Here is a 12,957-nt window from a genome sequence, read left to right on the forward strand (position 1 = left end):
CCCATACTGCGGATAGCCGTTTCTATCTCCATCTCTGAGAAAGGCTTATTTAACGCCTCTTTATCCGCGAGAGACACCCTTAGAAAGCCCACGTTAGACAATCTCTCCACCACAGGATCTACATCCTCCAATGAATACAAGCGCTTATAATAATCAATCGCCAAATCCTCCAACTCCACTGCATTCGTGATCCACTGTCCTGCATTTTAACATATCAATCTGGTTCCTTCTCCTGCGGATGATTGTTGAAGTGTGGAAAAACTTAGTATTGCGATCACCAAGAGCAAACCCCTTCTCGCGAGACTTCTGATACCAGATAAGCTCCTCTTGTTCCAACACCACATCCAACTCCTGTAAGAGTTCTGCCTCACGGGCTAAAGAAGCATCTATCTATCGGATATCAATTTCAGACTGTATCTCCGTAAGCTCCCTCATTAAACCCTCTTTCTTCCTCTGTACATCTCCAAAAACTTCCCTATTCCACTTTTTAAAAGTCCGCTGCAACCCCTTAAGTGCCTCTGGTGTTGTTTTACTACCATCCCAAGAATTAAACAATAACTCCTTAAAACCCGGATGAGTCAACCAAGCGGCTTCAAAGCGAAAAGGTCTCCTCTTTGGATCGCTCCTCTTTTCCGGCGACAGCTGCACATACAACGGTGCATGATCTGAGGCCAAAAAAGGCAGGTGAGTCACTGTTGCCTCCTGCCACTTTAACCTCGCATGAGCACAACATAAAACCCGGTCCAACCGCTTAGCCACAAAGAACCTCTCTGTTCTTCCTCGCCTCCAAGTGAATTGATTCCCCTGAAAGCCCATATCAATCAGCGAGAGATCATTTATCCATTCGCCAAATTCCAAAGAATCCGAGGACAAATGACCATTTCCACCAGACCGTTCATCAATCCTGACAATAGTATTAAAGTCTCCCCCAACTATCACTGGACCATCCACACTTCGTACCACATCTTTGAGACTATTCCACAAACCACTCCTCCTACTAGCCGATGGAGCAGTATCTGTGCCATTCACAACCTTAGCATGGATAAATTGATCAGTAGCCTGAACTATCTCAACCTCTCCTATCCCAGTCCGCCATAACAGCCAGATTCCCCCACTCTGTCCAGATGCATCCACACGATGAGACCCATCAAAACCCAAACCTCTACAAATCCTGCCGGCTCTATCCCCCGCCGCATGAGTTTCAAAAATAGCAATCATATCCGTCGCAAACTTTTTCAAAAGATATCGAATCGATCTTCTAAAACTAGGTTTATTTGCCCCCCGGCAATTCCACATAATGCAGTTTATCATTGATACACAACAAACAAAGAAATTACCGGGAACATCACTAAGCGGAGATCTCCTCCGTCTCTTCAGGCAGAGTACCACCATGATCCCCCTTATCCCCTGTCAAGGGCAACACACCCGATGGTGAAGGACTATCACTCACTCCATTCACAACAAGTTTGCCCGAACGACCTTCCTTTACCCCATCACCGGTGTCCGCCGTGAACAAGCCACCGGGTCTCCCAATCACCTCACCTTCCACTCTCAATCGCTTTCCCGACGATGAAAAGTCAGTCTCCCCGCTCGCTGGGCCGTAAATCAGACCCATCGTAGGACGCAAATGTTTTTTCAAGTTGGGCCGTGGCCCAGTAACTCCCAAATTCTTCTTCGAATCCATTTTCTTCTCCACCACACCTTCCTGTGTCCCACTCCGACCCGTACTACCCGACACCCTAAACACCATTTCTTTTCCGGTTGTCCCTGTCTCCGTTCGACCCATTACATTTTCCCTATTCTCATTCTCCTTATTCTCTTCTAACATATCCGTATCAGTACTTGACTCCTTCTCCACCATATCCACCTCCAATTCACCAAAACTATTCGAGACAGCAATAACTACATTCTCAGCCACGACCCCAGTACTCCAACGTGTGCCGCATATGTTTCTACCTACTGCAACCTGAGACATATTAGATGTCCCCGAATCAACCCGTCGACCACGTCGTTGAACCGGTATAAAACCCGCCTCCACCTGAGCTCCCGAATTCATAGGTTCTGAATCCCCCACCTTTGCAGTCGTCTCTTTGATCACCTCACCACTCAAACTCTCCACCCTCTGCGGACAATGGTGTACCACATGACCATACATACCACACGCAGAACAGATAGTAGACAACCCCTCATATGCTACATAGAATCTCTCCCCATTCACCACCACAGATCCTTTCAAAGGCCTCCGCAGATTCACCTCAACACAAACCCTAGCAAACCTGCCTCTCGCCAGATTGAGTGTCGTACTATCAACCTTTAACGGCCTCCCCAGCCCCTTAGCAATACACATCAGGATTGACTTATGGTAAAAATCAAAGGGTAAATTACTTAACCGAATCCACACTGGTGTTGTGACAATATCATCAACAAGAGGATCAAAATTCGACGACCAAGCCTGCGCCGTCAAAACACTACCAAACACTCTCCACGGTCCCCCAGTCAAGGCAGCCAAATACTCCTCCTCTTTCTCAAAACGAATCATAAAGAACTGTCTCGGCGAGTCCATTACATTCATCACACCATTCGGTTTCCAGATCTCCTTCAGTTTGCGGATCATAGCAGGGAGTGAAACGTTCCGCCCAAGAACTTTCACAATCATACACTGCTTCCACAGCCCATGCATAGCTTTCAAGACATCATCCACAATAGTTATCACCGGATCTCCATCCTCCCCATCCGGAAAGGCCAGCGAAACCCTTTCCGTCACAAACTCATCAGATAACACCTCCTCCGGAGCCTGGATTCCACCACTCATACTCCCTACGACCTTCTGCAACCAGAACTGGGACATATCCGGGGATCCCCCAGAAGTCTAACCCTCTCACCCGTATCCATCATCACCACTTCATTGGGACTCGTCGAAACCCTAAAATCGCCGCCACTCATCACCATTGATTTCGGCTACCTTTTTTAAAACAAATTGATGTTCATAATATATACTGTCTGAAAAACTGTATATATTATGAATGGTTTGATATATTTTCGGTTTGGTTTGGGGTTTCGATCGAATTGTATCTTTACTTTTTCTTTTCTTTTTTGTCTTATTCGGACTCTTTGGATTTTTCTACGTATACATACATTGTATAACTCTGAAAGAAAAAAATATTGAATTTGAAAATGTTACGTTGCTATAAATTACATATATATATATATATATATCTATTATTTTTAAACACATCTATTATATTCTTACGTTTTCCTGTCAAAGACCGATGACATTTGCAAGATATTCTATTTTTAATATGGTATTAAAGATTTTTTAAACATTATATTAGTTTTCATTAGTTGAAAATCAACTGTTATATGTGGTTTTTTATTATTAATCAAGTTTAGTTATATAAAAAACACTATTATTGTATATATGTTCAGAAATATAAAACGATGTGTGGTATAAAACCTTATTATAGTAATACAACATATAGTATTATGTTCGATTAATAATAAATCGATAATATTATTATAGAGGTACTAATTTATAACATAAACACCCTCACTCTAGGGGGGGATAAGACATGTAAACATGTCTCCAACTTACAATAATAATATACCCAAAATTTAGAAATTTGAACAAAACAAGCAATCATAAAACAATATATTTTTTTTCTTGGTGTCGAAAAGGATCTGTGATCTGTCCATTTATTCGTAAATATATTTTCCTTTCAAATATTCTTGGAGCCGGGTTTGCCCAGGCGGTTAGAACCAGCCGGGCTGCTAGGGCTGTTTGTGGTCGGACTCATCCCGAGAGTGTTCTTCACAGCGTCGGCTGCTCCCTGTGCCATGTTCTTCACTTGTCCACCAGTCTACACACCAAAATCAATAAAAAAAAAAATGTTAATGCATATAATAAATGTCTCTTTAATTAATGAAAAATGAGAAAAAGAGAGAGAAACAAAAAAACCTGTTGGATGACACTAGAAGCCTGGGAAATTAGGGAAGGGTTGTTCTGATCATGTTCTGAAGATGCGTGTAGCTGTGAGTGAGTACGGTGATCAGCATTTTGGTTCATTGCATGTGATACGTTGTTCAAGTACTCTTCCTTCTTCAGCTATAAACACAAAAAAATATTATTATTATTATTGATGTATAGTTCATCACAAGATAAGATATTGAGTCAAAATTTCATAAATAAAATAGCGTATGTTAAAGCATTAGCGTCTGTACGTATTTACAGTAATCTAATGAATGATGTTTATATGTACCTGAACCTGACCCGTGACTTCTCCGGCTTCGTGGCTCAATTGCTGGCTCGACGACATCTTCTTGGTTGATCGGTGAATTTCTTAATCAGTTACGGTTGTAATTAAGTTTGTCAAATACTTGATGGGATTAATATTCGTTAGATTGGTATTTATACGACTCGAAATTCGTATATTTTAGTAAAATCCTAAATCTAAGCACTATACTAACACGTGGAAAATAAAACTATCGATGATTGAGATGGCTAATTTTTTTGTGGATGTGAAAGTTTTTAGGACGTTGCTTGGAAGGAGGATGACCGGCAAAAGGGAGATCTCAAACCTTTTTTTTTTCCGGTCGCAACATTTTTTTCTTCTACTGTTGTCAAAAAATTCATGTTATCATGTATCCATCGTAACCAAACATCAAGAAACAAAACTACAAAGCACTTTTTTAATGAATAAAAATATTATTATATTCACTAGTTAATCTTGCAGTTATAATAAACACGGATAAACATATGAAATTCAAAGACTAAATTATATTCTTCTGTATTATTTTTAGCACTGAGTTTATTTCATTTTCCTGTCTGCGCTTGTATTTTCTACACGAATACACGTATTCGTTTGACATAAATTTCAAATAAATTATCAGCTCATTTGATTAAACTGTACAGACATGCTAACACCAATAGTTTAATAGTTGGAAAGGTCCGATCGATTTAAAGAATTTATAGAGCTTAATTCTTCGTATCCAGCTGAAAGAAACTTTTTAAAATAACGTCGAGTAATCGAGTGCATGTAAAAATTATTTTATATAGGCCATATTCGTTTTATCATTTACCATTTCCATGTAAATAAATGATACATTTAAATGATTCATTTCAACGGCAAATGACCCAACAAATAAAATAAACAAATAGTTCATTTAGATGGTCAATCAATATTTCTCCTGTTATTTTTTTTGAACTATCTTTATCCAAATGATCTAACTAGAATCATCTAAATGAATTTTAAATTTTTAATTAAAATTTTAAAACCTATTTAAATGATTTATGTAAATAATTTTGGATGACGCTCTTTTTTTAACAAAAACAAACAACAACTGAATGATTCATTCATATGGTCAATCCAAATAAATAAAAGTACAACACAATATTTGATTTCTTTAAAGAAAAAGTAATATCTAGTGCGCAATGACGGTTGCATATAGCGTAATTGAGTACATGAATATCCGGGGTATCCGGGTAACGTGCGTCACCACGTGTCTAGCATCTTCCGTAACTCAGGTTTTACCATGACGTGGCATATCAGCACTGGCCGTCATCAGAACGAGAAACCTAACTCTAACACTCGCACATAACTCCAAGTTTCGAAACTTCGTCACTTCCACCTAACCAGGACACGTAGCTACACACATGTCGAGAATCTGCAACACATTCTTGGTCTTACGCCGACTAAGTTTTGTTATAAATACTTCTAACGAACGAGTCGGAGACAATTCACATTTTCCAAACACAAAAGCCACAGGATCTAAAGAAAAGCGCTTAAATATCAAGAAAAGTTTTGGTTTCGAATTTTCGAAGAGTTAAGATGACGTCGCATCAAGAACAAAGTTACAAAGCTGGTGAAACTAGAGGCAAGGCTCAGGTACTAATGATTTATATGTTCTTTCTTTGTAACACTACTATTATTTTTATTTTTTGGCAAAAAATCAAAAAAAAAATTGTTTTTAGGTTGAAAAGAAAAACAAAATGATTGTGGAGTTATAATTTTATGATGTATCGTGTTAGTTGATTGGTTGTTAAAAAAAAGTACCTTGATATTTGATTAAAAAGGAAATTAAAGTCATCTGATTGATATTTTTAATGATCAAATCTTAAACTGCAGGAGAAAACAGGGCAAGCTATGGGAATGATGGGAGAGAAAACACAGGCAGCTAAGGACAAAAGTCAAGAGACAGCCCAAACAGCCCAACAAAAGGCTCATGAAACGGCTCAGTCTGCTAAAGACAAGACGTCTCAAGCTGCACAAACAACTCAACAGAGAGCTCAAGAGTCCAAGGACAAAACGGGAAGCCACATGTCCGAAACCGGAGAAACAATCAAGAACAAGGCACATGATGCAGCGGAATATACCAAAGAGACTGCAGAAGTTGGTAAGGAGAAGACAGGTGGGATCTTGGGCCAGACTGGTGAGCAGGTGAAGCAGATGGCTATGGGAGCCACTGATGCAGTTAAGCACACTTTAGGGCTTGGCACTGATGAAGGAAACAAAGAGCATGTTTCTTCAGCTCCAAGAACTACTACTACAACCACTACTCATGAGACACGGAGGAAGTAAAGAAGATGATCAAGATTTGTTTTGCGTTTGAGTTTTCATGTTTGTTTCCTTTGATTACTGTTTGTTGTGTTTGTGAGATTATGTTGATCCTTGTTGTTGTTTATTGGGTTTGAGTTGTACTTTTACCTGTTATTATGTAACGGTCTTATACTGGAGACTTGCTGTTTTAGGCCGGTGAATAAATTAATTATTTTCGTTTTTTAGTATATAAATAACACTATCAAAAGTACTAATATATATTATTTATACTAATAAAAAATAAGAGATTAAATACTTTACTAATTAACATTTTTTAAAATTTCTATAATTTTTTATATTTAAAATTATTTTAAACAACCAATCAAAATTTGACATATTATTTATTAATTTTTTTTTAATCTCTAAAATTTATTAAAAAAAGAAAAATTTTAAATTTATAAAAGTAAAAGAACTATACGCAATATCCCACATCGACTATAAAATTTTTAGATAATAGTTTAAAAGTATATTCGGTTTGATCCGGTTTTTTATTTGATCAAACTAAAACTTTCAAAAGTTTCAAAAAAATAAACTATAATATTTAAAAAATTTAAAAGTTTTAATATTATAAATATTCAAACTTTTAAAAGTTTTAGCATTTAAAAAGTTTTTAAATATTATAATTTTAAAATTTTTTAGCTTTTAAAAATTTTTAAAATATTATAATTTTTAAATTTTAAAAGTTTAAAATACTATAAATATTAAAACTTTTTAAAAGATTCAAAATTTATATTTCGAAACCTTTTAAAAGTTTAAAATATTATAAATATTTATGTAAAACAGAAATTATCTTATTTATCTACGTTTGTGATTTTTATTTCTTATGAGCTGTAAAACATATTTTTGTGTATGATTTTATAGATAAGTTGATATTTGTTCATTAATTTTTTTATTTTTTATCTTATTTTTTATTTTTACGAGAAAATAAATGATTTTGTTTTTGGAGTTTGATGGATTAACAAGTTGTGTGATAGTCTAAAAAAAGGTTTTTTAGTGCAAGAAAGTGAAGAAGTTGACGGTAAAAGGTTCAAACTCCAAAAATAAAATCGTTTCTTTTCTCATACAAATAAAAAATAAGATAAAAAATAAAAAAATTAAGAAGAAAAAGAGTATAGCGAAGAACCAGACGGTAAAAGTAATGATAACGATTACCACAAAATTTGACAATAGAAATTATAAGAAAGAATATGAAGAATAAAAAAACATTGAATAAAAAAACACGAAAACATAGGTGGTAGCGATCAATTAAATATGAAAATGAGTTAAATTCATGATGATAAAATTGTTTTGTTTTTCTGGTGGTCAAATAAATGGTTTAGGATATGTGAGGTCATCAGTTTAATTCGTCTCGCCTGGATGTCGAGTTAAATTCATGATTTTTTTATCAGATTTGATTTTATAACACAACTGATTTTTATATTTTAAAAAATTGTGTATCTGAAATTTAACTTTTTCCTTAATACTAATTTAAATTTTTTATAAGATAATATTTTACTATCGTCATCAATCATATATAATTTTCATCAAAATATATCAAATATACCCACGCGTAACGTGGGTTCAAAACCTAGTCTATACTAAATAAAATTAGGAGCTTGGAGCTTATAGCTAATGCTGTTCACATAAGATTTAAATCTAATTTCACTAATTAACATTTTTAAATTTTTAGAATTTTATATATTAAGATTGTTTGGTAAAAAAATACAATATATGAAAATAAAATAAATATCGTAAAATATTTCAAAATTTTTAAAAATATATATGATATAATACTAATGAAAATTAAAAAATATGAAAATTGATAAATGAAATTAAAATACTTAAGAATATTTGTATTTCAAATAATGTTAAATTTCTAGAATTATTATGGCGATTTTTCCGATATTTTTAGCTATAAATAAAGAGCTTGTAATACAAGGAAATTCTGTTTTTATAGTTAAATGGAAAATAAACACAAAATACATTAGAAATATTTGATCCTAGAAAATTTCTATTTTAAAGATGTATAATTTCTAGAGATAATCTTAAATTTCTAGAAATTATTATGATGGTTTACCCTATATTTTTAATTTTATATATAGAGCTTAGGCTACAACATTAGATATTGAATGCATTAGGTTAATTAGATAGTGTTGATATTGTGGGTCTTTATATTGTTTTGGTTCTTTTATAATTGAATTTCTTATTATACGTTATGATTTTTTTTTCTCTCGAAGTTGTATTTTTTGTGTTTCTTTTTATTAAAAGAAAAATTTTATGAGCTCTTATTATTTTACTATGAATCAATATAAATACTTTTTTTTTGCTTAATTTGATTTATGTTTTTATTTTGATGTTGTGAATAAGACTGCATCTATATAATTTGAAAATTGAGATTGCATGAACGAGCAGATAAACAAAACCAAACTGAAAAATCGATAAGGTATTAAGAATTCTGTTTTTTCTTGGTGTGTCTATCCGTTTGTTTATTTTTTATATTTGTTTTTTAATTTTTTTTTATTTATTTATTAAGAATTCTGTTTTTTGTTTATTTTAATATGGTTTAGTTTTTGTTTCTTTTTTTTTGTTCTAACGAACCAATGTAGCTGTCAATTTTTGGAAAAGAATGATAAACATATCACTAAACCTGTCGTTCTCTTCCCTACTGCTGTGAATTAAGGACAGATAGAGGTTTGTAATCTCAATCCTATGATTACCATTGCTTAATATGTTAATATGTTATCTACCTATATATGCAAGTTTAATGTTTTTATATACATATTATCACATACAATATAAACCACTAAAAATAATCAGCATAACATCCTTAATTTGCATGATGCATATATGTTATTGTAAGGATTATATAAGTTTAGGACTTATGTGTAATTAACCTAATTACTTTTGTAATCACTATATATATTGTAAACATACCATCTAATAAAGACAAGGCATTATATTCTATATGGTATCAGAGCTTTACGATACCTAACCCTAAATTTTTTTCTTTCGCCGCTTCCCTTCTCCTCTTTCTTCTTCTTCAACGTTCTGTTCTTCTCCTCTGATCAAGTCTGAAACCAACTCGCCGGCTCCTGTTTCCGAGACCATTGTTGTCTCCTCCACCCCCACGTTGATGAACATCAGTATGTCCAACGTCACGAAACTTACTACGACCAATTTCCTCATGTGGAGTCGCCAAGCCTATGCACTCCTCGATGGCTACGACCTCGCTTCGTAAGTCGATGGATCTGGTGATATTCCCTCTCCGACGTGCACCACCAACAACGTAACCACTTCGAACCCTGCTCACGCCTTATGGAAGCGTCAAGATCGCCTGATCTATAGTGCTCTCCTTGGTGCTATATCTCTCTCGGTCCAACCGCTCCTCTCCAAAGCTGTCACCACCGTGGACATCTGGTCGAAACTGTCGTCTACATATACCAACCCCAGCCATGGTCATGTACAACAGATCCGCACTCAGCTGAAGCACTGGACCAAGGGATCCAAATCCATTGATGACTACTTTCAAGGTTTCACCACCCGCTTTGATCAGCTTGCCCATCTTGGAAAACCGGTGGAACATTAATCTCAGATTGATTTCATCCTTGAGGGTCTCACCGATGATTTCAAGACCGTGGTATATCAGATCGAAGGTCGTGACACATCACCATCCTTTGTGGAGGTCTACGAGAAGTTCCTTAACTATGAGTCGAAACTTGCAGCGAAAGCTACAGCGGCTCCGGTGCTTCCTGCAACTGCTCACAATGTCTCATATCGAGGATCCAACTCCAACAATCGTCATCATGGTCGCTCCAACAATCGCAACACTCAATCCTCGTCGTACCGCCCTAACTACACTCCGCGACTGTACAATGGCAAGTGTCAGATCTGTGGCGTTCATGGCCATAGTGCGCGTCGCTGCTCCCAGCTTCAGCTTCACGCCAGCTCCTACACTCCCGGCGTCTCTCCGGTTGTGTCTCCGACTCCGTGGCAACCTCGTGCGCACATGGCGGCTGCCAACATGTACAATGCCGGGAATTGGATCGTTGACAGTAGTGCGACACACCACCTCACCTCCGACTTGAACAACCTCGCACTTCATCAGCCATACACTAGCGGTGAGGAGGTTACTATTGCTGATGGGTCCGGCTTACCCATCACTCGCATTGGTTCTGCCATTCTTCCTACCCCAACTGGTTCTCTTACTTTGAAAGATGTTTTATATGTACCTGATGTTCAGAAAAACTTAATTTCTGTGTATCGAATGTGCAACACTAACGGTGTCTCGGTTCACTTCTTTCCTGCTTATTTTCAGGTGAATGATTTTCACACGGGGTCCCTTTTCTCCAAGGGAGGACTAAGAATGAGTTGTATGAGTGGCCGGTCACAATACTCTTTGCTAGGTCCTTTTTTGCTTCCCTAACTCCCAAAACAGGTCTTTACCGCTTTCTCACTCTTTACAACAAAATTTGTCTTGTTTTGATTGCTCCATTAATAAAATTCATAAACTCCCTTTTTATTCAAACACACTTGTTTCCCATTACCCTCTTGAATACCTATACACTGACGTATGGACCTCCCCTTTAGTCTCCGTTGATAATTTCAAATATTACTTAGTGATTGTGGACCATTTCACAAGATACACATGTTTCTACCCTCTCAAACTCAAGTCTCATGTACGTGATACGTTCACTACCTTCACTGCGCTCGTCGAGAACAAATTCTGGCGGAAAATTGACACTATCTACTCAGATAACGGTGGTGAGTTCATTGCTTTGCATCCTTTTCTTACAGCTCATGGCATCACTCATCTAACAACTCCACCGCACACGCCGGAGCACAACGGTATATACGAACGCAAGCACCGTCACGTGGTTGAGACAGGCCTCACCTTGCTCAGCAAATCCTCGATGCCGATGACGTATTGGACTTATGCCTTCTCGCCCGCTGTGTACCTTATCAATCGCATGCCAACATCGGTGCTTGGCAATGAATCTCCGTATGTGAAATTATTTGGGAGTGCACCAAACTATCAGAAGTTACGTATATTTGGGTGTATGTGCTTTCCGTGGCTCCGTCCTTACACTCCGCATAAACTCGCTGCCCACTCTGCTCCATGTGTTTTCCTTGGCTATTCCCTCACGCAAAGTGCCTATCTCTGCTTGGATAGAGCTACCAGACGCATTTATACCTCCCGCCATGTCCAATTCGATGAAACCCTGTTCCCATTTGCCACCCCTCCAAACACTCAACCTCGACCCTCCTCTCCTGACCAAACACCTGACACTCGACCCACCTACATACATGTTGTGACTTCGCCACTCTCCACAGCTCTGTCTTCGTCCCCTCCTGTGCAACCGCCCTCGTGTTTGGATTCTCACCACACACTGTCATAACAGTCTCCGGCTCCGCCGCTATCTCCCCGATCGTCTCCTGCAACGTCCCACAACGATAACACCACTACGACTTTGGGCCTCAATTCCGACCAAGGCCCATCTCCTCAACATAGAAGCCCACCAACTCAACCACGACAATCGTCCCCCACTCCTGCTTCGACACCGTCTCACTCTCCTTACCGACACCGACGTCGACTCCTTCTCCCACGCCGTCACCAAACCTCTCACCGTCACTGTCACCGTCACTGTCACCGTCACCTACACCTCCACCAGTTTCGGCTCCTCCACCTCCTCCACAACTCAATCACCATCCCATGCAAACAAGGAGCAAAAACAATATTGTTGAACCAAAACACAAATTCTCTCTCACCGCCACAACCTCCACTCTTCGCCCTGTCATTCCAAAAACTATTGCCGAGGCGTTGCGGGATCCGAATTGGAGACAGGCCATGTGTGATGAAATGAATTCACAGATCCGCCATGGCATGGCTGAGCTGGTTCCTCCACGACCTACTCAAAACGTGATCGATTGTAAGTGGATATTTACTCTAAAATTTAAACCTAACGGTGAAATTTATAGGTATAAAGCACGAATTGTTGCGAAGGGGTTTAAACAACAATATGGCCATGACTTTACTGATACATACAGTCCGGTGATCAAGTCCACTACGGTTCGCTCTGTTCTCCATGTCGCGGTGTCGAAGGGCTGGTGTCTCCGTCAGATCGATGTTAATAATGCATTCTTGCAGGGTTCCTTAACAGATGAAGTCTATGTTACGCAACCCCCCAGGATTTGTAGATCAAGACCGACCTCATTATGTGTGTCGACTACACAAGGCGCTTTATGGTCTCAAACAAGAACCTCGCGCTTGGTATCAAGAGCTTCGTCGGTATCTGCTTACGCTTGGCTTTGTCAACTTTGTTGCCGATACGTCTCTCTTTACATACCGACAACATGGTGCTATCATTTATGTTCTCGTTTATGTCGA

At 37.7% G+C, this 12,957-nt stretch overlaps 3 protein-coding genes and 1 pseudogene across 3 annotated transcripts in view; 1 reads left to right on the forward strand and 3 right to left on the reverse strand.

The window, feature by feature from the left end:
- LOC104778185 (uncharacterized) overlaps positions 1 to 12,957 on the reverse strand; it is a 62,375-nt gene that overhangs the window by 5,441 nt on the left and 43,977 nt on the right. The window lies entirely within an intron of this gene.
- On the reverse strand, positions 154 to 1,311 carry LOC147947835 (uncharacterized; annotated as a pseudogene).
- Positions 3,492 to 4,397, reverse strand: LOC104778186 (uncharacterized). The gene is made up of 3 exons (XM_010502576.2): positions 4,257 to 4,397; positions 3,956 to 4,102; positions 3,492 to 3,857 (listed from the first exon to the last, which is right to left on the reverse strand). Exons 1-3 carry the CDS (start codon positions 4,311 to 4,313, stop codon positions 3,717 to 3,719), a joined length of 345 nt encoding a protein of 114 aa, XP_010500878.1. The 5' UTR covers positions 4,314 to 4,397; the 3' UTR covers positions 3,492 to 3,716.
- Positions 5,624 to 6,774, forward strand: LOC147947836 (late embryogenesis abundant protein 7-like). The gene is made up of 2 exons (XM_087507036.1): positions 5,624 to 5,882; positions 6,123 to 6,774. The coding sequence occupies exons 1-2, from the start codon at positions 5,826 to 5,828 to the stop codon at positions 6,573 to 6,575; spliced, it is 510 nt and encodes a 169-aa protein (XP_087363162.1). The 5' UTR covers positions 5,624 to 5,825; the 3' UTR covers positions 6,576 to 6,774.

Source organism: Camelina sativa, chromosome 3, assembly GCF_030686135.1.
Source record: "Camelina sativa cultivar CO46 ecotype springtype chromosome 3, ASM3068613v1".
Taxonomy (NCBI): domain Eukaryota; kingdom Viridiplantae; phylum Streptophyta; class Magnoliopsida; order Brassicales; family Brassicaceae; genus Camelina; species Camelina sativa.

Bases quoted from the DNA above. Each gene is read 5' to 3' on its own strand.
- LOC147947836 (XM_087507036.1), top strand. From the start codon at position 5,826: ATGACGTCGCATCAAGAACAAAGTTACAAAGCTGGTGAAACTAGAGGC. The intron at 5,883-6,122 runs GTACTAATGATT...CTTAAACTGCAG, and splicing joins AAACTAGAGGCAAGGCTCAG to GAGAAAACAGGGCAAGCTAT.
- LOC104778186 (XM_010502576.2), bottom strand. From the start codon at position 4,313: ATGTCGTCGAGCCAGCAATTGAGCCACGAAGCCGGAGAAGTCACGGGT. The intron at 4,103-4,256 runs GTACATATAAAC...TTGTGTTTATAG, and splicing joins AAGTCACGGGTCAGGTTCAG to CTGAAGAAGGAAGAGTACTT. The intron at 3,858-3,955 runs GTTTTTTTGTTT...TTTGGTGTGTAG, and splicing joins CTTCTAGTGTCATCCAACAG to ACTGGTGGACAAGTGAAGAA.